The 22680-nt window shown below is 44.7% G+C and overlaps 1 protein-coding gene across 1 annotated transcript in view; it reads right to left on the reverse strand.

Moving 5' to 3' along the window:
* LOC137616455 (zinc finger protein Xfin-like) overlaps window positions 1-22680 on the reverse strand; it is a 106140-nt gene that overhangs the window by 41770 nt on the left and 41690 nt on the right. The window contains exons 3-4 of the mRNA XM_068346233.1: window positions 16297-16366; window positions 11749-11935 (exon numbers count right to left, since the gene is read on the reverse strand). Coding sequence (XP_068202334.1) covers window positions 11749-11935; window positions 16297-16366 — 257 coding nt within the window. The remainder of the gene's footprint in view (window positions 1-11748; window positions 11936-16296; window positions 16367-22680) is intronic.

The following is a 22680-nucleotide window of genomic DNA, read 5'->3' on the forward strand; positions in this document are numbered from 1 at the left end:
CCGGGTTTTCTGTAATAAAGCGCAGACAGTTGACTTCTGGACTCGCTGGGTCAGAACTGGATCTGGTAGCGGTACAAACTTCAGCTACAGTTCCAATGCCAGGGGGAACCACACGCTGTTCGGCCACTTGTGGGCCGCTATTGCCGCTACCCCTTGAAGGATCTCAGTTTGTTGAGGACCCTCAACAGAAGGTTGTGAGGAGGGAACAGATAAATCTTGGACCATCTGTTCCAGTCGAGGGACATTGCGTCCACTGCTTCCGCTAAGGGGTCCTCGTACGGGGCACGTACAGGGGCAACTTCTTGTTGTTTTTCGTCGCAAAGAGGTCTATCTGCAGTTCTGGGACTTGATTCAGAATGAAGGAGAATGATCCTGCGTCTAAGGACCATTCCGACTCTATCGGTGTGAACCTGGATAGAGCGTCCGCCGTCACATTGCGGACTCCTTGAAGGTGAACTGCCGACAGGTACCACTTCTTCTTTTCCGCCAATCGGAAGATGGCCAACATCACCTGGTTGAGAGGTGGTGACCTCGATCCTTGTCGATTCAAGTATCTCACAACTACCTCGCTGTCCATCACCAACCTTATGTGGATCGAGTGACGCGGGGATACTTTCTTTAAAGTAAGGAGCACTGCCATAGCTTCTAGAAAGTTTTATGTGAAAGGTCTTGAATAGCTTGGACCAAGTCCCTTGGACTTTTTTCCGATGAGAGTGACCTCCCCATCCCTCCTTCGAGGCGTCTGAGTGAATCGTCACCGACGGGGGAGGTGGCTGAAGAAGAACCGACTTCTTTAGATGTCTGGCTTGGGACCAAGGCCTGAGAAGAGTACTTAGCCGAAGCGGCTGGTCTTCTCAGATCTCTTCGCGCGTTTGATGCATAACTTCTCCAAACTCCGATTGCATCCTTTAGCTGTGCTCTTAGCACTGGGTCTGTCACCGAAGCAAACTGGAGAGAGCCCAGTACCCTCTCCTGCTCGCGTCTTGATATCCTTTCGGAATCTAGAAGTCTCTTGACAGAACCCACTATCTCCTTCCTTTTCTTCGCCGGGATGGAGAAACGGTGTGACAAAAGGTCCCAGTGGATTCCCAGCCACTGGAACTTTTGAGATGGAGAAAGTCGAGACTTTTTTCTGTTGATCTTGAAGCCTAGGTACTCTAGGAACTGGATCACTTGACTGGAAGCTTGCAAGCATTCTGTCTCGGATGCTGCCCACACCAACCAGTCGTCCAGGTAGGCTACTACCTGAATTCCCTTTAGGCGTAATGTTTGAGAGCTACGCTCGCAAGCTTCGTAAAAATCCTTGGGGCTATGTTTAGCCCGAATGGCATGGCTCCGAAGGCGTATAGTCTTCGTTGTAGCCTGAACCCTAGGTAGGGGGAGAGTCGATGGCTGATTGGAATGTGCCAATAGGCGTCTGACAAGTCTATAGAGACGGAATATGCCCTCTTGGGCAGTAAGGTCCTTATGTGTTGCAGTGTTAGCATTTTGAATTTGCAATTCACTATGAACTTGTTGAGTGGCGACAAGTCCAGAATGACTCTGAGCTTTTCCGAGTCTTTCTTGGGAACACAAAACAGCCTCCCTTAGAAATTGATGGGCTTCACCCTTCGGATCACCTTTTTTCTCCAACAGTTCTTGAACGTACTCCTCCATAACGGGGGTGGAGTGTTGGAAAAACCGAAGGCACGGGGGTGGAGTGCTATACCAGCTCCAGCCCAGTCCATTCTTGAGTAGGTTGTGGGCCAGGGATCGAAGGTCCACCGATCCCGAAATTTCAGAAGTCTCCCTCCTACCGGTATCATCTCACTTGGACTGCCGTCCGGAGGTGTTGCCTCCCTGACCACGACCACCCCTGAATCCCCTTCCCTTTGAGGGGCGCCTAGACGAGCCTCTGGCTGCTCCTCTAGGCTTTGCTCGAAAGGAAGTAGACTGCCCTTCGAACGCTGGGGTGAATGCCGTGGACTGTGTCGACACGGCCTGGAGTACCCACTGAAAAGTGGTCGGGGTTTGTGCCACGATCTGGGGCACTGGAGGCAATGGCAATTGCAGTTGCTGTTGCTGTCTAACAGGCTTGGCTGGCCGAGACGGTAGCCTAGTCCTCATAGTCTTCCTCTTTGGTTGAGGACCCTCATCCGGGGAAGACTTTCTTTTGATAGCCAGGCCCCACTTCTGGAGAAGGTTTCTATTCTCCAAGGCGGCCTTATCAACAACTTCTTTGACCAAGTCGGTAGGGAATAGGTCTTTTCCCCAAATGTTGGAGGAGATTAGTTTCCTTGGCTCGTGCCTCACCGTAGCCGAGGTGAACACGAACTCCCTACAAGCTCTCCTTGCCTTGACGAAGCCATAAAGGTCCTTCGTCACTGTGGCCAGATGAGTCTTGGCCACCACCATGAACATTTCATGGACCTTGGGGTCACTTGCCATCGTCTCAAGAGTAGTCTGAAGAGACATTGAGGCAGCCAGTCTTTCTTGTGTCTCGAACTCTCTTCGCAAAAGAAAGTCAGACAGCTTAGGGAGGTCCTCGCCGAACTGACGTCCGGCAATATCAGCCTCCAACTTCCCAACTGAGAACGTAAGATGGACGTCCTTCCAGTCTTTGTAGTCCATAGGCAGGGCAAGCGACAAGGGTTTACACTCCTCCAGGGAGGGGCAAGACTTGCCGGCCTCGACTGCTTTTAGTACAGCCGCAAACCCTTTCTGTAAAAAGGGAAAGGCTCTAGCAGGCGAGGACACAAGGGAAGGGAGCTTCTTGCTCAATGCAGCTACCTTTGAGTTAAAGAAGCCCCTCTCTTTCATCGAGGATGAAAGTAGAGCTTGAGCCTTAGCGTGGTCCATCACTATGACCTCCTTCGGCTCTGTCTCCTCCTTTGAAGCTGGTTCCTTCATCAGCCGGACATAACAGTCCGGATATGATGCCTTGCTGGGCCAGAATTCCACCTCCTCCAGGGGAACTGAGCCCAGCTTATCCGAGATGACGATCTTTCCAGTCGTCATCGGCATGTGCTCAGCATACCTCCATGGGTTAGCATCTGAGCACAAGGGAAGGTCTTTCACATTGAGCTTTTTCTGGGGCCCATGTGATTCTGCAAGGCACTGCATCCGCAGTTCCATTGCAGCCGCCTTCTCCTGATTCTCCTTCTGCATTTGTTGGATCATTCCAACAATAGAAGAGAGGGCCTGTCCCAGCTCTACTGGGAGACCGGCCGATGTTGAGGGAATAGGCTCCGGAATCTGAACCGGAGTAGCCGACACCTCGTCGACCTCTTTCTCTACAACTTCTGGGGCTTGAACTTCATCCTGGGCTTCTGCCAGGAGGTCTTCCTCCAGACGCTCGTCCACATCAGACATCCTGTCATGTAACTGGATGCCTTGCATCGCGACTGCGACTTCAGCATCCACCTGGATCTGAACTTGGGGGATCTCCTCTTGAGGCTGGGGAATCACTGCATCAGCTGATGCCTTAGGGAAAAGATACGCCCTCATCTTCTCACTTGGAAGATAAGGGCCAGAGGTGTTCTTTTGGAAGCCCCTTACCCAGGTACGAAGCTTTCCCCTTGCTATATCCCTTGATTCCGCCGTCCTAGGGGAATCAAAGGCCTCAGTAATCAGGTTAGTGCACACAGTACATACCTGAGGGTCCCAATACCGGAGATCATCCTTGGAGACAGCGCATGCTGCGTGTCTCCTACAAAACTCATGTCCGCAGAGGTTCTTGCTGCGGACGTTGCAGAAAGCACTTCGGAGGGTCCTTCTGTAAAGAGAAGAAATTTCCATGAGTATCAAGTGAACTATGTATCACAGGATATGCAGTGTATAGCATAACAATTCAGAAAGGAAAGACACACACTTGTGTTTCCCTCACAACCCAATGCTGCAGCCTTCCAGATAATAAAATCAAATGGTTAATCTCTTCTAGAGTAACCAATGCAAAGTTTCCAGAGGAAACAGGTGGAGCTCACACCTAATCAATGATTTTAAAATCCTGGATAATAGACAGGAAAGAACTCACTTTCCTATCTGTAGGGCAACAGCAAAGGACTGTGCAAGAAAACACAAAAGTGTTAGAACACACAGTGCTGTACCAAAACCCATACTATAGTTTTCTTCTTACTGTATATGTTATACTGAAGAATACTAGTACAGTATAGGAGGATACGTGCCGGCCGGCACACACCATAACTAGCTTTAAAGTATACTACTTAACAGCTATAAGGCGGCAGAACTCTGGTTCAAATGCATGTGCCGGCCGGCAACAGCCAATGTCGGCCGGCAATGGCTGCCGGCTGGCAACTATACAAGGTAGTACCCAGCTGCCGGCCACACTCTTGGTGACCGGCAGACAAGGGCTGACATTAGCCGGCCGGCAAAGGTACAGGACCGATGCCAGCCGGCAGCAAAAGAACCAGAGGACTAAACCTGCCCGGCTGCCGGCCTCATAGGCCGGCAGCTGGGTCGGGTACAGCACTAGAAGAAAAATAGAATGGATGCCGGGATAAGAGTGTACACTACCTCCAAGCCCGGCAATCCGAAAGAGTGCATATAAGGAAGGGGAGAATCTAATTCAGGCTTCCTGACCAATGCCGTCTGGCTCTACAGGCAGGCATGGATGAGGGACCAAGGGAGGTCCGGGCAGCACTCAAAATATAAGACCCTTGCCGGCCGACAGCTCTGCCGGCCGGCAATGGGCTGTGTCAATTCCACATCCTAACCTATACTAGGTCCAGATGTAGAACGACGTACAGTACTGTAATGGCTAGGCCATTACGGAGATAGAGGGGGAAGGGACAAAGAGGGTCCTACCAACCTTGCTTTAGTGACGGATCACCCGCAGCCAAGAAACTTATCTTAGCCTAAGGGAGATCCAAGGGGGGAGGCCAGCAATACTTGCCAGCTCCCAGAGCACCAAAGCAAGGAAGGTGTTGCCACTCCCAGGGAAAGAAACTTATCCTCCCCCGAGAACAGCAACAAGGACTAGTCTGGTAGATCACAAAAGAAGGAATCATATCCACAGAAACCTTCGGTAGTGACCTAAGGAGGCTAAGCCACCTTTGTCTGTGTCAGGCCAGCGAGGGAGACTCTACCCCAAGCCAGACAAGCACAGACTCAGACTAAAAACTCTGTTGTTCTGTCCCTCTTTGAACCAGACTTACTGGAACAGGAAGGTACAGTAACACCCCAGTATAGTTTTATCGAAAATTAATTCGGAAAAAACCACTTAGGGATAAGCCCAAGGCTTAACCAGAGGGAAAGGGATTGCATACCTTCTCCGAAGAAAAGAAAGCAACCGGGAAGTATGAGAAAGTATACTAAGGCTCCATAAGCAACTTAGCCTAGGCACCAAGAGAATCGATTACCTAAATCACCGAAACTCAGTCGTATACTATCTTGGAAATATTCAACACAATCTTAAATGTATAAAACATAGCCTAAAGCTTCAATAAAATTTTATTACACTCGGAAAAACCAAAATCATGCATGAAGTACTAGGACCAAACGACTAGGCTACATGGCCTAGCGTAGGCCAGAATGGCGAATACTTCGCCAAAATAATACTAAGCACGAAAGGAAATCCTATGTAATGCTAAATAGCTAAAATTTATTAAAGCAAAACAACCGGGAATGTCGCTCTGACTAACTAAACTTATACCTAGCGAGCGACAGCGTCCATGACGCCTCCGGTAGGCTACGGCTCTTGTAACAAAGATTAATCCTATTAATCACTCAAAAATTTACCAAGAGCCTACATTTATACATAAAAGACATGGTACTCAACTTATCAGAGGCCGACGAAGACGGAGAAGCCATGAAAAGTAGAATAAATCCAAGATTTGCGAGAAACACAGGAAAAAAACACCGAGTTGTTAAGCTACGCAAAAAGGAATACAGATGGCGCCAGGATTGGCGCCAGGCACGCATACGAATCGGATGTTAGGGAGCCTTGGGAGCGGCTCCCCCTTTTTCTTTCCCGAATTTGTTTCTTGCCAATCGCCTCCTACGAGACGAAATCTCTGTCCAGGATGCAGATTGCCATGTGGCGTGTCAAGAATACGTCCTCTGATATGTTGCGATATCCCTTTCAGGAGGGATATTCGCTCCAGGAGTTAGAATTCTGGTACCTTAAAATAAATTCTCTGGGAATATCGCCGTAGTTGTAATATACCCTAAGAAGCTACCCTATAGGAACTTCCATCAGGACGACATGGCTTGAGCCCAAAAAATACATTTAGTATTTTACCTTGTAACTAGATTATCAATTGTAGTGACAATCAGGTATGAATCTGATCCGGCATTGAAAACACATCAGGGTCCATATTTTCTCCTGTCGGAAAAATATGTAATTTCATCGAAATGATGCCACTCAATGGAGATATGAAACCAAATCTGACTGATTTGTACAGATTTTGGAAATGCTTGAACACCGTGACACAACGTTCACTCGGCACTGGTATTATCAGTCAGATATGCACCCATTTTGAACATTGTGTTAATCATCGTTGTGATTTGCACACCCATTTTGAACATTGTGTTAATCATCGTTGTGATTTGCACTCAAGGGTAAATGTACCAATGCACCCGATGCACTGGAAAGTTCCAAAGCAGTGCACTGTTCGTCGCAGGCTTAGACGAAGGGTTTTTTAAAACTACCCGCCGCCACCACAACATGTCTTATTTTATGTACTTGCTTTGTATAGTGTTGGAAGAAGTTCTGGGAAGAAGCAATTTTCTTAGGATCATGAACTGCGGGTGAGCTGTCAGGATCCGCTCTGCGAATAAGTAGGTGAGTATTGCTCTGGGTGAGCTGTCAGGATCCGCTCTGCGAATAAGTAGGTGAGTATTGCTCTGGGTGAGCTGTCAGGATCCGCTCTGCGAATAAGTAGGTGAGCATTGCTCTCAGTTATTTTAGGGATAGATTTTGATCCTGAGGTTTCGCCTCGGAAGAGCTGTCCTTCCTTGAAGTCTGAAGTTCTACGAAGATAGACCTTAGCATAGGGAGACATCTTCCTTCAGTGGGCAGATTCTCCAAGGACCCCACCTAGTGGTGGGCAACTCGTTTTTGGCGAGAAAGTAGGATCGGGGAAAGGATTCAGTTCTCCCTCTTCTGTGAACTGAATATGGCCTACATCCCTGATAGGGCCAATATTTCACTAACTCTAGCCCCTGAGGCTATTGCGAACAGAAAATTGGCTTTCTGTGTTAGTTCTTTTACAGTACAATCCTCATTGTTTAGGTTCGAAGCATAGTGCAAGACTTTGACCAACGCCCATGTAATGGGCTTTGGAGGGGTTGCCGGCTTGGGTCTAGTGCATGCTTTGGTACCTTAAAAAAGGTTTCGCTTATGAGGTCCGTCTCAAAGGCGTATAGAAGAGGTCTAGTCAGGGCCGACTTACACATGGTTATCGTAGTGGAAGTCAGGCCTCGTTCAAGTAGGTAAAAGAAGAAAGAGGCAGAAACCTGTTGAAATTTCTGTTGGTCCCCTTGTTTTCACGAGGGTTACCCCTTTCTTCCAAGACAATCCACATTGTCTCCTGGTTGGACTTGACTTGTACTCTACAATGAAGTCGGCCACATTCTTCGAGATCCCAAACTTTTGTTCACTGCAAGGGCGAAAAAATCATGAGATGCAGGGTGTTGGTTCTCGAGGATGAAATGTAACAGCAGACTTCTGCACCAGTTTGGATAAAACTGGGTACGGCAGAGGAAACAGTTACAGTTTCAATTCTAGAACTAGAGGAAACCAATTGTTTTTGGGCCATTTGAGGGCCACTACAGGAGCTGTTCCTCTGCACGATCCTAGCTCTTCGAGGACTTTTAGCAGCAGATTGGTTGGTGGAAACAGATAAATTTGATTCCATCCGTTCCAGTCGAGAGACGTGACGTCTATCGCTTCTGCTTAAGGTTCTCATAAGGGGCTACATAACGAGGTAGTTTCTTGTCGCTCGTTGGGAAGAGGTCGATCTCCAGTCCCGGGACTTTTATCGAAAATAAAGGAGTATGAGTCTGCGTCTAGGGACCATTCTGTCTCTATCGGCTTTCGCCTGGATAGAGCATCCGTCGTCACATCGTGGAACCCTTGAAGGTGAACTGCTTGATAAATGCCATCTTCTCTTTCTTGCCAGGCAGAAGATGGCTAACATCACGTGGTTGATGTGAGGTGAACTCGAGCCTTGTTGATTAGACATATTACTATCACCTCGCTGTTGAGAGCCAATCTGATGTGGACTGTTCTGCGAGGGGATAGTCTCCTCAACGTCAGGAGGACTGTCATAGCCTCCAAGATGTTAATGTGAAAGTTTTTTGAACTGGAATGATCAATTTCTTGCGAATGGCCTCCCCATTCTTTCAGGGAGGCTTCCGTGTGTATCGCCACTGGTGTTTGTGGTAGTTGCAAGAGAATTGTCTGTGCTAGGCTCTTATTCGTTGACCACGGCCTTAATGGCGTGCGCAATTGGCTCTGTGTCAACCTTGTTGATCTCTTTGAGCCTTTGATGTGTATCTTCTCCAGACTCCTGGCGCATCCTTTGGCTGTGCTTCTAGCCCCGGGTCTGTCACTACTGCGAACCGGAGAGAGCCCAGTACTCTTTCCTGTTGGCATTTTGAAATCCTCGTGTTGGATTAGTCTCTTGACAGATGCCGCTATTTCTCTCCTCTTCTTTAATAGAATGGAGAGGTGGTGTGACTGCAAATTCCCATGGATTCCTAACCATTGAAACTTGTAAGCTGGAGAAAGGCGAGACTTCTAGCGATTGATCTTGAGGCCCAGGTGTTCCAGGAACTGGATCACCTTTCCGGCCGCTTGCAGACAAGTAGCCTTGGATGCTGCCCGCACCCGCCAATCGACTAGTTATGCTACTACCTGTACTCCTTCGGAGCGTAGGTGCTGGACGATCGTGTCCATTAGCTTTGTAAATACCTTTGGAGCTATGTTTAGTCCAAAGGGCATGGCTGTGAAGACAAATTTTGTCTTCTGTAGCCTGAATCATAGGTAAGAGGAGAGGGGGCGACTGACTGGTAGATGCCAGTAAGCATCTGCCAGGTCTATTGAGACTGTATACGCCCCTTTTTGGTAAAAGAGTCCTTATGTGTTGCACTGTAAGCATCCGGAACTTCTTGTTCTCAATGAACTTGTCGAGTGAAAACAAGTCTAGAATGACTCTGGGTCAGTCTGAGTCTTTCTTGGGAACACAAAACAGCCTTCCCTGGAATTTTGATGGACTTCGCTTTCCTCATTACCTTCTTGTTCAAGAGTTCTGAGGTATATTCTTCCAATAAGGGGGAAGTGTTGGAAGAATTTTGGAAAGGTGGATTTTTGTTCCATTTCCAACCAAGTCCATTCATAATTTGGCTGTGGACCCAGGGATCGAAGGTCCAATGATCCCGAAAGTGTTAAAGTCTACCTCCTACCTGGAACCTCTCATTGTTTAGAGGTTCCTGAGGACATGTTTCCATGACCACGTCCTCCTCCACCCTTGGGGGATTTCCGGAGGATCCTCTTTTTGGGCCCTTACCTTTGTAGGGCCGAAAGGTGGTCGAGTGCCTTTCAAAGCCTGGATTAAATACAGGTGACTAGCTACCAGCTGATGAGAGACCATCTGGAAGATGGTTTATGGCTGGACTACCATTTGAGGCACCGTGGTCATGGTCACGGTCGGAAATTGTGCAGTTCTAATGATGATTTCCTCTTTGAGGACATGCCCCACTTTTGGAGCAGGTTCCTATTCTCCGTGGTGGCTCTGGTAATGACTTTTTGGACCACTTCCTGTGGGAGAGGGTTTACGCCCCAGATACATGATGAAATCAGTTTTCTGGTTCGTGTTTCACCGTTGTTGCGGCAAACACATGCTCTCTACCGGTCCATTTTTGACCTGAGAAGAGCCTACAAATCCATCACAAGGGTGGGGCGTTATTAAAGTCCTGCACACATTTCTAAGCAGTTCTGATGAGACAGGGAGGCGGCAAAACTATCTTTCGTCTCCTGTTCCTTACTCAAAGGATTGTTTGGCAACTTTGGAAGGTTCTCATTAAACTGCTGGCCTGCTATCTCCGGATCCAACCTCGAGACGGAGAAAGTTAGATGTACCTCTTTCCACTTCTCGCAGGTGGGCATAGCTAGAGATAATGGTTTGCATTTCTCTAGGATTGGGCAGGCTTTCCCCAAAAGGGGGAAGGCTGCGGAGGAAGGAGCAATGAAGGTTGGATGCTTCTTGCTCAATGCTGAGACTTTTAGAGTTAGTATATCCGGCCCCTTTCTGGGTCTTGGTAAGGAAGGCTTGTGCCTTGTCATGTTCGAGGATAATGACTTCCTTCGGTATAGTCTCCTCGCGGGATGTAGGTTCATCTCGCAGTCTCTCTGGGTACGCTGAAAGCTAGGCCAGAATTGAAGCTCTTCAAGGGGATTAGACCCAAACTTCTAGGAGATATCAAGTTTTAGTTTTCCATTCAACATGGGCATGTGTTCCGTCTACCTCCAGGGGTTGGTTCGGAGCAGTGAGGGAGGTCAGATATTTTAAGGGGCTTAGCGGAGCCCCTTCAAGCGCCAGGGCGTTTCCTTCCCTGTACCTCTCTCTTTATTTCTTTGAGATCTTGCTTATTCTCCTCTCGTTCCTTCCGGAACAGTGTTGGCATCTGCTGGATCGACTCTAGGAGCGTTTCACTCCTGCCAATCTGTCTAGCCAGTTGGGGAGTTGGGGCTGAAGAGGTTGACGGCATAAGTTGATATGCCGGCACAGTGAGCTGAGGGACCTCAGTCACCGTCAAAACGGACCCTTCTTCCTCCGTGGGTGGTTGAACCACTCCATATTTAGGGCCTTCTTGCAGTAGGTCCTGTCCGGTGTCAGTGGACACCTCTGACATCCGATCTTGGTGGATGTCCAAGCTTTGCAGTGCCTGTTGATATACCTGTCTACTGTCCGTTGGATAGAGGGATGCTGGATCTGTGCCTGAGGCACAGAGGTATTCGATTGAGCCTTAGGAAACAGTAGGCACTTCAAAGATTTGTAAGGTAGGTAAGGTCCCGGAGAGTTCTCCTGGAAGCCTCATACTCACCTTTGGTGGGTTTCCCTTGCTGTATCCCTTGACACCGTAGTGTCGGATATCTTTTACAAAGCCGTCGGTCAGCAAGGTCAGGCGATTGGAGCCAAAAATTATACACAGAAAAGATTAAATACTCAACTTTACAGAGGATGAAGATGCTGGAGATTACATGGTAATATTCCTTGAAAACATTAAGAACACCGAGAGGAACATGGGAGAACACTGTGCTTAAATGGCTACGTTTAAAGGAATAGATACGCCATAGTAGTACCGGGAGGGGATCCACCGGGTAACCTTGATAACGGCTCCCCTTCAATTTCGCCACTCTTCCCCCTCAAAGCGTAAAATCTATTCGGGGTGAAGATTGCCATGTGTCGTATCAAGAAATACGTCCCCTGATATTATGCGATATCCTTTAAATTTATATTAAGGATACTCACGCCAGGAGTTAGAATTCTGGAAACCTGTGGTTAATTCTCTGGGAGTATCACTGTAGCCAAATATCCTTTAGAAAGCTGCCTAAAGGAACCTTCCATCAGGACGGCATGGCTGAGCCCAAAAAAACTGTAAATATCTTAATCTAGTAAAAACAAGTTGGACTATATATCTAGAATATCAGATTTTAGAGCTTAGGATATAGTGTTTCTAATTAAAAGATTAAAGAGCATTTCTCTATCAAATTAACAAGTACTGTGTAGTAAAGTATAACCTTACCTTGCTCCACGTCTCCTTGGAGGAAGCTTTCTTTTATTGGGATCTATAACATCCTCCTTCCTTGTCTGAATATCGATTGGTTCCTGCTTAAGGTTCCCCATATCTAAGACCTGCATTTCCTCTAACCCATCACTGACATCAATGCCAGCTAATTCAATGGATGTAACATCTGATGGCAACTCATTTCCTACAAGGCAAAAAATTTACTTAAAAGAAAAAATGAACTTCACATAGTCCTGTATTGTCTGTTATAGTAAAGTAAGGAGCTACACAAGACTGCAAAAATGAATTGCCCTGATATATGCTGATGACCTGTTGTTATTATGAAAGGTCTTGAAATTTTTTTTTAAATTGAAGAATTGAAAATAAAAAGAGTAACAAAGCCATGTCTCTGGTGTCTGAAAAGGATTTGTTTAACACTTTATATGCATCATAGTTCTTAAAAAATCACAAAATTGTAGAGTAATTTGTATTTTTCCTTTTTCCTAATAATACAAACCCAAGTTCCAGAAAAGCTGGAATGGCCGTTAAAATCTAACAAGGTAGTTATAACTATCAGCAGGTGACCGGGGAAGCTAGAGGTGGGAGGATTAACTTGAAGGAAAAAGTTATTAAAATACAAATTACTTTATAAATTTTTTGGTGTTGGGATAGAGGAGGGCACACATCTCCTCCGCCAGAATATATGGCTGCTTCGCCTTTACGTTACGGCCAAAGCCACCAACCCAGGTCTTGAGGGTCGTAAGGGAAGCACTATTGATGGCTTGAGAGACCAAAAATAGCCTAAATAAAATTCAATAATCATGCTAAAACACTGTATAAGATGTCTAGAGCCAAATAAATGAGACTACAATTAGTATGAGGAACTAATTGAAAGTCGTAAACAACAAAGAGATCGGGAGGTAGCGACACCAAAATGGCTGCCAAAGATACCTGTAAGGGAAGGCATCACATAAAGCCGCTAAGGCTAAAATTAACAATATTATTAATTTAACGAGTGTGTCTACCTAGAATTATCAAAATAGACAAATATAATACTCAACTTGGGAGCAGGGATCTCCAAAACGTATGACATTCAAAACACAGAAACACAAAAGCTATGAAAACAAACAAGTCTGGATATCAGTGGTGCTAGAAAGGAATTAGGGAAGAAGCGTGGGTAGTGGTAGGGGTGGGGGAGGGTAGTTGTAGTACAAGGCAGTAGACGGATGTAGAACGGCACTTTGTAGTATCGGGGGATATTGAGGAAGGAGAGGACTAATTGGTAAGGGACCTCTGGTAGTGGTTCTAACAAGCACCAGTTATTATACCGACACTGTTAGAGTGAGCGAGCTGGGTTTATTCCTGGCATTCCATGCAACTTTTTTCTCTGGTATATTTAGCAGTATTTATACATTAGAAATGGTGCTATAAGGAGCATTTCACTGGGCGACACAGGTCTCTTTAGCTATGGTAAGCATCTCTTCTAGGAGAAGGACACTCCAAAATCAAACCACTGTTCTCTAGTCTTGGTTAGTGCCATAGCCTCTGTACCATGGCCTTCCACTGTCTTGGGTTAGAGTTCTCTTGCTTGAGGGTACACTCGAGCACACTCTTCTTTCTTATTTCTCTTCCTCTTGTTTTGTTAAAGTTTTTATAGTTTATATAGGAGATATTTATTGTTGTTACTCTTCTTAAGATATTTTATTTTCCTTTTTTCCTTTCCTCACTGAGCTATTTTCCCTGTTGGAGCCTACACACACACTGAATAGTCTGGCCTATTCTTTACATATTCTCCTTTGTCCTCATACACCTGACAACACAGATTACCAAACAATTCTTCTTCACTCAAGGGGTTACTGCACAGTAATTGTTCAGTGGCCACTTTCCTCTTGGTAAGGGTAGAAGAGACTCTTTAGCTATGGTAAGCAGCTCTTCTAGGAGGACACTCCAAAATCAAACCACTGTTCTCTAGTCTTGGTTAGTGCCATAGCCTCTGTACCATGGCCTTCCACTGTCTTGGGTTAGAGTTCTCTTGCTTGAGGGTACACTCGAGCACACTCTTCTTTCTTATTTCTCTTCCTCTTATTTTGTTAAAGTTTTTATAGTTTATATAGGAGATATTTGTTGTTGTTACTCTTCTTAAGATATTTTATTTTCCTTTTTTCCTTTCCTCACTGAGCTATTTTCCCTGTTGGAGCCCCTGGGCTTATAGCATCCTGCTTTTCCAGCTAGGGTTGTAGCTTAGTAAGTAATAATAATAATAATAATTAGGCCCATACTAAGAGTACTGTAAATGGTAATCGGCCAGAAAAGAACCTATATCTTCGTATATGATATGTTGCCTGTTGTATAAACATTAAGAAATGAGTTTGCATATATTCTATCCATCCTCTCCCTTGTCTGGGAGGATGGGGGAGATACTTCTTAACAGACTTTGTGAAAATTGCCCACCCAATCTTGAACTGTTACCCATAGATATATTTTTCTTTGATTTAATATTAATTATTAATTTTCAATTTTAAACAAAGTGATTTTTAGGAAATATGTTTAATGATTTTAATTGTGATATATGCTGAGGAACTATTATAGACCCTGTAATTTCATGGACTACATTGAGTATAAAATACTGTAAATATCCCGATATGTATAATAGATCATGTTAACAGGTAATTATGTTTATTGTAATTTTTAATGTAGAATTTGTGGTTAATAAAGATCTATCTATCTATCTGATAAGGAAGGTTACTCGGTTATGAAGCTCTTCGGTTATGAAGCTAACATGCATCAGATATCAAATCCAACTCAGCAGCCATGACTGCTGCACCCCTAAGAGATGGGGAAGAAAGAGGGGTAGATCAGGCATTTTATCTTTCAATGTACACTAAGGTAAAAACTGCTAACTTTGGCCAAAGTGTAATTTTTTCTTGAGAGATCTATTCTGGTTACATCCTGAAGAGCAGCCACCAAAGAACTAAGGGTAAAGTCACCTCCAGGACTTGAGGTATACTGCCACAAGTAATGGATAGTGAAGGAAATTGTATCAGCAGACTCCTGTCTAAATACCTAAGCCACTAACAGGTTCTTCCTGAGTGCTAAGGACGACCTGATATCACTAAATTTTTAGACCCTTGCCCAAATTGAATCCCCAATTCCTTCGCTGGTGGGTATAAGTAACTAATGAATGGTATCTTTAATATCTTTCTCTTTATCCTGCTGGTGCAAAGAAAAATCTTAGAAGCTCATGGCCACAGTTGAGTCCTCTTCAAGACAGCACCAAAGACAGAGAAGCCATTCACTTTGATGCCCTCTGGATGCCTCCTGAGAAGAGATGGAAAAGGACTCAGCCTGGTATCATGGGCAGCTGGGTCTTGGCCACAAAACAGGAACAAGCAAAAGAGACCCATTCTTCAGAATGACTAGTGACATAAAAGATGTTATAAGCTTGCCAATTCACTTTTCCAAACCTAGGGGCAAAACTGAGTAGAGAATCAGATCTTTGTCTGACGCTCATTTCAAAGGCTTGAATAGAGTAGCCTAAAAAACTTGATGGTCACATGGGACTCCGGCTCCAGAGGAACCGGTGAGGGAAAGACAGCTTGAAGCTCCTCATGAACACAGGCAGTTCCCGTAAGGAGAAAGGTCTAAGCCTATTAGAAGACCTGGCTGAAGGCTGGGAGATACCCTTTTGCCATAGACTGAGAGGAACATTTTTTGGCAAAGGAAGGCAAGAAAAACAGCTATTACATGCAGAAGCTCCGACCAGAGAAGTATCCTTTTTATGATACTAATTGCAAGCGATGGCACCTCAACAAAGAGCATCAGCAAATCTGGATTCCATTAGGTGTGTGGTTACATGGGAGCCACCAGTGTTACCCTGAGACTATTTTTAAAATTACTGAAATAAGGAGAGCCAAATTAACAGAGATTGTGAAACCATTGCTAACCAATCAGCTAAAAGCAAAGGTCATGCCATAGCAGTGGGTGGAGCTTCTGACTGCAAAAGTAGATGATTATGGCAATAGTAATAAAGCATCCAAAATTGTTAATGAGCCAAGAATCATTCGTTGAAAAACCTTTGCCAATATTCAGGAAAACAACAAAGTTTATCAATACATCTTGATCACAAATTTAATGAAACAACACATACAATACTGTAGAAATTTGTGATAAACCAGCAGTGAAAAATCTCACTCGGTATGATGATAGCACCTGAAAATGTTAATTATGTGATGAAAAACTTTCACCAAAGTACCAAATGAAATGGAGAGGAATCCAAAAAATCAAGTAATAGGAAAACCTTGCAAGCTATGAACAGGTTCTTAGATATACAGTGAGTGATCCAGTTTACCTTTGGTAGGCCGTAAAATTGGTTGGGCAGAGGCCATATACCAAGAGGAAGCCCTAAAATGGAGGAGTCCCTTGCATTTTCAAACTCACAAATGGGCTATGTATGAGTAACAGGTCTGAAGCAAAGTAAATTAGGGTTCACATTTATTTGTTGTTACACATGGCTATAAATAAACTCATATATCACTTAGAACTAAAACATTATTCCATTAAGCTCACCATCTAAACGTGTATCTGGACCGGTATGAATCATTCGAGCTCCGTGAGGTCCTTCAAGTAAGGTTTCCACCTAAATAAAAAAAGCTGAGTGTTAGGTTACCCCCAAAATATTTCCCAAAATATTATTAAAGTCTACACAAGTTTAATTCTTAAATTCCATTTAATTGAGTTTTGAGTTTTAGCTGAAGTCCTTTTACCAGTCTCGTTGTAAAAAATATACAGTACAGTAGCATTTACATACTTTGCCTTGCTAAGTTTTTGTTAAGGCTTATCATCAATCAAATCACCCAATGGAATCTTGACCATTGACACTCTTAGGCCCATTTTTTGCATGATGAATCTGATAAGATTACAGTTTTTCTTACTGAATTCTATTTCCTAGAATATATTTTTATATGTAATACAGTATAGTATGTCCGAATTATAATTTTCATGAAAATAACATTCTTTCCCTTTAATGCCTAATAAAAGTTTGTAACCTTGTTAACAGGAAGAACTAGAAAAATAATTTAAACAGTAAATTTTAATTCAAAGCAAGTGTTTAGCGAGGATCATTTACTAAACACCGAGAATATATTAAAACTTCAACTAAGCAGACACAATAATCATGTAAAACAATTGCTAATTATTTATAGCATGATGAATATAATTGCAGTCATAATGTTTAAATAAGTTTAATACCCTATATTGATTTTGATAACAATAGTAATATGAAAGAGTATAGATTTTCTTTCCGCATCTCCAGCTGTGCATTGCATTTGGACTTTTACTCCCAAATTATTCCCTTAGTTCTCTTCCTACCTACATGTCTGACTTCTTCCATTATACCTTGTTTCACTTACAGTACTACCTGCTTTTCAAACCTAAGATTCCTACAGATGGCTTAAGGGCATAGCAATATTTTTCTTTAATCATCCACTGCAAATTAATTTCCCTAATACTGTATAATGCTAGTTATGAAGTCATTTTGAAGTCAAGTACTTTTACTTTATTGTAGTACATTCAAAACTGGACAACAAAAAGTTAATCGTAAATTTACATGAAATTTAAGATCATTAGAATTTCAAGGGCTGAAAACTTATATTACTGTAAATAATGTAATCAGAATTCCAAAATTTAAATAACAAAATCTTTGGGCTTCTCTTATTAGAGTATAGAAAGGACGTAATTGGCCGGCCAAAATATTTAACCCCTTGAACACCATTGAATGTATTCTGCGTCCAGATATTTCTTACTTCTTTCGGCACCATTGGACCTATTTTATGTCAAGTAATTATAATTTTATTTCTCTTATATAACTTATGTATATGAAAATTTAACAAAATATGTAAAAATGATAAATTTGTAAGTAATTTGAATTTTTCCTTGCTTACAAACCTGGAGCTATTTATAGGGGATTACCTTTCGGCAAAGCTGAAAGACGAGCCAAGAACAATTTTTAGCGAGGGGTAACCATCCATCCCGCTAGTTAGCGGGTGGGATAGACCAGCTACCCCGCTCACTCACACACCTGGGTTGAGTAACCACTTTGCTTTATGGCATAACTTCTTGGGGAATAAGGCTGGCGGGCCAATTTGTATAAATAGCTCCAGGTTTGTATGTTAGGAAAAATACAAATTATTTATAAATTTGTCATTCGTTCCGTCACCAATACAAACCCTCCACTATCTATAGGGGATGACTTAGCTCTTAGGTGGGAGGAAGTCTTCACCAACTGGGTTTGGCATTTGACCCAGGGTTCTCTCTCCTTCGATATGGATCGAAGGTAGTAGGAACCCTACCCTTGCTAAGAAACTGGTGCTATGCACCTTTAGCGGCCAGCATAGGCTGTGCGTTCGTGATACTAGCAATGTGGCTGCTTTAGTAATAGGATCTCGAGTCATAAGAATTTGAGAGTACTGAGACTTTACCCAATAGCCACCCTCGCAGGGGTTTTGGGGAGGCAACAAGTATTTCTATACTTAGGATACACAAGTGAAATGAATCTTACCTGGAAAGAGGTGAGGTTAGCTGTGCTGAGGACCATGGTGCTGAGTTCCCCAATGGGGGAGAAGGTGAAAGGAAGAAAGAGGCTAGTCATTCTTAATCATTCACCCCAGACTAACCTGGGTAACCTCAACCTTCTGCTACTATCAAGGAGCTTGAGGTGTTTTAGACCACTTGTTGTGCAGCCACCATCAATGGAGAATGTATCCATGTTCCTGTGGGTTACATCTTGCAGATAGTGGGCGGTGAAGGTCGTCTGATGCTTCCATACGCCTGCTTGCAGTACCTATGCCACAGAGTAGTTTTCCTTGAATGCTATGGACGTTGCAATGCCCCTGACGTCATACGCTCTGGGTCGTTTTTGAGGAGGAGGGCCGAAATGGAGTAGAGAGTCAATGACCCTACGGATTCAGGAGGAAATAGTATTCCTCGTGACATTCTTCGTGCTGACAAACAGGGCTGTCACACGGCATTGAGCTGCTGCTGTTCTCTTTAGGTAACACCTTAGACTCCTCACTGGACAAAGTACCAGTTGGTTTGGATCTTAGGTCACAGAACGTACTCTCTCTATCCTGAATGTGCTGAACCTAGAATCCAGCACACATGAATTTTGAGTCTTAGCAATAAACTCAGGGACGAAGCTGAGAATTACTTCACCCCATCTCCTAGAGTGGGAGACGTTAAAAGATAGACCATGCAGCTCACCAACTCTTTTGGTCGAAGCCAAAGCAAGTAGGAATACTGTCTTCCATGTCAGGTGGCGATCTATTGCCTGGCGAAATGGTTCATAGGGAAGACCCTTCAGAGACTGAAGGACCTGAAACACATTCCTAGGAAGTCTAAGCTCCGCCTAAGGAAAGTTCAGTGGAGGAAATATCTATCCCTTTCAGTTTAAAGGCGAGACTCAAGGCTGAACGGTAGCCTTTGAGAGCTGAAACCGAGAGAAGCATTTCTTCTCGAAAGTGTACAAAGAACTCCACTATTGTTGGAATAGAGGCATCGAGGGGAGTGATACCTCTTCAAAAACACCAGCCACAGCAAACAGACCACTTCGCCTGATAGATTGACGCTGAAGAGCGTCTGAGGTGTCCAGCCATTCTTTCCACAACTCGTTGCGATAAGACTCTCTGTGTGAGAAGGTGCTGGAAAGTCTCCAGGCGGGTAGTCGAAGTGAAGCTACGGCTTTGTGGTAGATGTTGGCATGTGGCTGTTTTAGCAAATTGTGACGTGGAGGAAGTTCCCTTGGGATCTCTGTGAGGAGCTGCAGAAGGTCCGGTAACCATTCTGCTTGATGCCATAGTGGAGCTATTAGGGTCATTGATAAGCTCTTGCTTATTCTGACCTTGTTGAGGACTTTTCTCATCAGACAGAACGGGGGAAATGCATACGCGTCTATGTATTCCCACAGTTGTTGGAATGCATCTTGCCAAAGAGCCTGGAGATCTGGGACTGGGGAACAGTACAGCGGGAGCCTGGAATTCAGGGCCATTGTGAACAGGTCCACAGTCGCGGAACACCACAAAATTAGGACTTTGTTGGCTACTAGATGATCCAAAGACCACTCTGCTCAGACTGTCCATGAAAACATTCTGTTTGCCAAGAATGAAGCGAGCTGATAGAGTTACTGAGTTGTCTTCTGCCCATTTGAGTATCTCTACTGCTAGATGGCACAGCGGGTGCTAAAAGGTACCGCCTTATTTGTTCAGGTAAGCTACTATCATGGTGTTGTCGCTCATCAATACCACGGAGTGCCCCGCCAGGAACTAGTGAAACACATTAGGTCTGTGTCTTCTTCAATTGCCCAAAAAATTGGCTCACTGAGAAAGTTTTTCAAGATTTTTGGTGATCAATCTATTCTGAATAAGTGTTAATTCTTTCATTTTACCTTGTTTCGAGTATTGTTCTCCTGTCTGGTCTTCAGCTGCTGATTCTCATCGTAATTTGTTGGACAGGAACTTACGGTCTAGTAAATTTCTTATTCCTGATCTAGATATTAATCTCTGGCACCGTCGTTCAATTAGTTCTTTATGCATGTTGCATAAGATTTTTTATAATTCTGACCATCCTTTACTTTCAGCTCTTCCCAGAAAGTTCCATCCTGTTCGTAATACTAGGTATGTAGTTAATTTTAAGTCAGGCCTTCTCCATCATGAAGCTCAATACTGCACAGTACTCTAGAAGTTTTATTCCAGCTGTGACCAAGTTGTGGAATGATCTTTCTTATCAGTTAGTTGAATCAGTAGAACTTCAAAAGTTCAAACTCGTAATAAAAGTTTTTTTATGTTGAACAGGCTTACGTAAGTCCTTTTATAGTTATATATGAAATATCTGTTTTTATGTTTTTAAATATTTTAATTGTCCTTTGCGGATCCCTTCGCATAGGAGTTCATTGGGACTGGATCCCGAGTTAGTGGAGGGAGAGATGCTATAGTCTGAACTAATCACATTGACTGTCCGGGCATCGACCCTGTGGAAATGCCACCTCAGCCAGCAGCTTTGCAGGCATCCCCCCACAGGTGGATATGTGGAAGGATTGCCCTTCCTAGCGGAATCAGCCTTGGCCAGATCCCCTCTTTCTCTTCCCTCCACGGAAGGACTTCTTAGACACTTTAGGACTCAGCTGTTTAGGGTCCCTAGCCCTATTTGTCAGCAGTTTGAAAGCTGGTCGTTTCCTTTGTGGCTGATGTTAAGGCTTTTAGGATGAGGGAGTAATGGTTAGACTTCCTCCATCTCTCAGCTACTCGCTCGACATCCTCTGGTTCGAATGAGGAACTTACCCCGAAGGGGGAGTTCGTTGTTGATGGAATTTTTGGATGACTGAGTCCTTTCTCTTCAGGATGGGGTTGGCCCAAAGGTTAACCACCTAATGGGAGAGGAATTCTAGTACCCCGGTGCCGGACAAAAGGAAAGTTTCCATCGACTTACTTATGGACTCACAAGACCAGTGCTGAGACTGGGTCAGTTATCCCACTGATCCCAACCAGAAATCAAGCCAAGACGCTGCCTGCATGGTACACCTTGCGACCTTTTCCTGGTTAAGGATCTCAGAATCCAAGAACAAGACAAAGTCCCACTAGTTTCTCAAGGGGCGTACCCTTCAAGAGTGACTCAATAGAATGATCCTGAGGCAAGATAGCTAGTTCATTTAAGATCTCATAATACCTCTTTTGCTACACATAAGGCGGTGGAAGGAGTTTATTGGGAGCATTGGCGCAAAGAGAAGAGAACAAAGCAGTGGCCTGGGCCACCGCCTTCTGTTTGGCACTCCTCAACCCCTTTAACCAGGGCAAAGCTGCACTGGCCCCCGGGGGTCTATAATTGCCGTATACCTGGCCAAGGACAGTGTCCTTGCCTCAAGAGGGGCCTACCGATAGATCTGGCAGCCCATTGATGGTACAAATGCAGGCTATAACCTGCCAGAAGGTGCTCCGTCTCTTTTTGCTCTGCTTTTGTATGCTTAGGGCTAGTGGCAGTTGGCAAAAGATCGTCCTCATGATCAGTTTGCTCATCCACCTCCGAGCTCTCAACCATAGGAGCATGGGGTGGGTCGATGTCGTCACTGGGATCGACCATTAACGGGGGCAACTCCTGTTGGTGTGTTAGGAAAGATCTCTCTCTGCCACTGTAACCGAGTGGTTGGAGCTCTGACCGAGGACTTAGGAACGGTAAGTAAGTCCTTTGGTTGTCTGCGCTGAGGCAGGAGTTCCTCCATTAGAGTAGGCCTTGCGACTTCCTCTGTCCTGCGAGGGCACTATTCCTTTACAGGAGGAAGAACCAAGTCAAACACTGGTGGAGGGCGAGACTCCCTAGGAATCACCTCAATCGGAGTGAGACGGAAGGAGTCCGTAAAGGAGATTGCTTGTCCTCCTTGGGAGGATGGTTTGATCCTTTTCCTGAGGAACCCTGAACTGCAGGGGACTCCCTTAGGATTCTGAAGTGCTCTCTTCCAGTGGTCTTTTAAGAGGAAAGATAGGTTTATCCCTCCGAGGAGCTTCTGCAAAAGCAGATTCCTCAGGGTTACTCCTGGGATCACTAGGAGGAGAGGCACCTGGAAGGAGAGCTACTGCAGTCAGCCATAAGGGGTTGTGAGCTCCCAATATTCTCGGAGAGGGATCCTTGGAGCGGCATGGAACCTTAGGCTTAGAAAACTAAAAAGATTTCTTAGCACCTCTTACAGGCAGAATTGGTACTGGCCTTTCCCTTGGGGGAGGAACTGGGTGTCGGAACCTCTGACAGGGTAGCGAAGGCTGTCTTGGGGCAAGTAGAGGCTCATGAGCAGTAAGGTTTCCCTGTGCAGGGATACTTCTTGCTGCCAAGAAAGGTGACGGAATCTTGTCCAGGGATGAGGCAGGCGCAGTCGGTAAAAACTGAACTAAAAGGTAAGTGACGAGGCAGATC

This window comes from Palaemon carinicauda, chromosome 22, assembly GCF_036898095.1.
Source record: "Palaemon carinicauda isolate YSFRI2023 chromosome 22, ASM3689809v2, whole genome shotgun sequence".
Taxonomy (NCBI): Eukaryota; Metazoa; Arthropoda; class Malacostraca; order Decapoda; family Palaemonidae; genus Palaemon; species Palaemon carinicauda.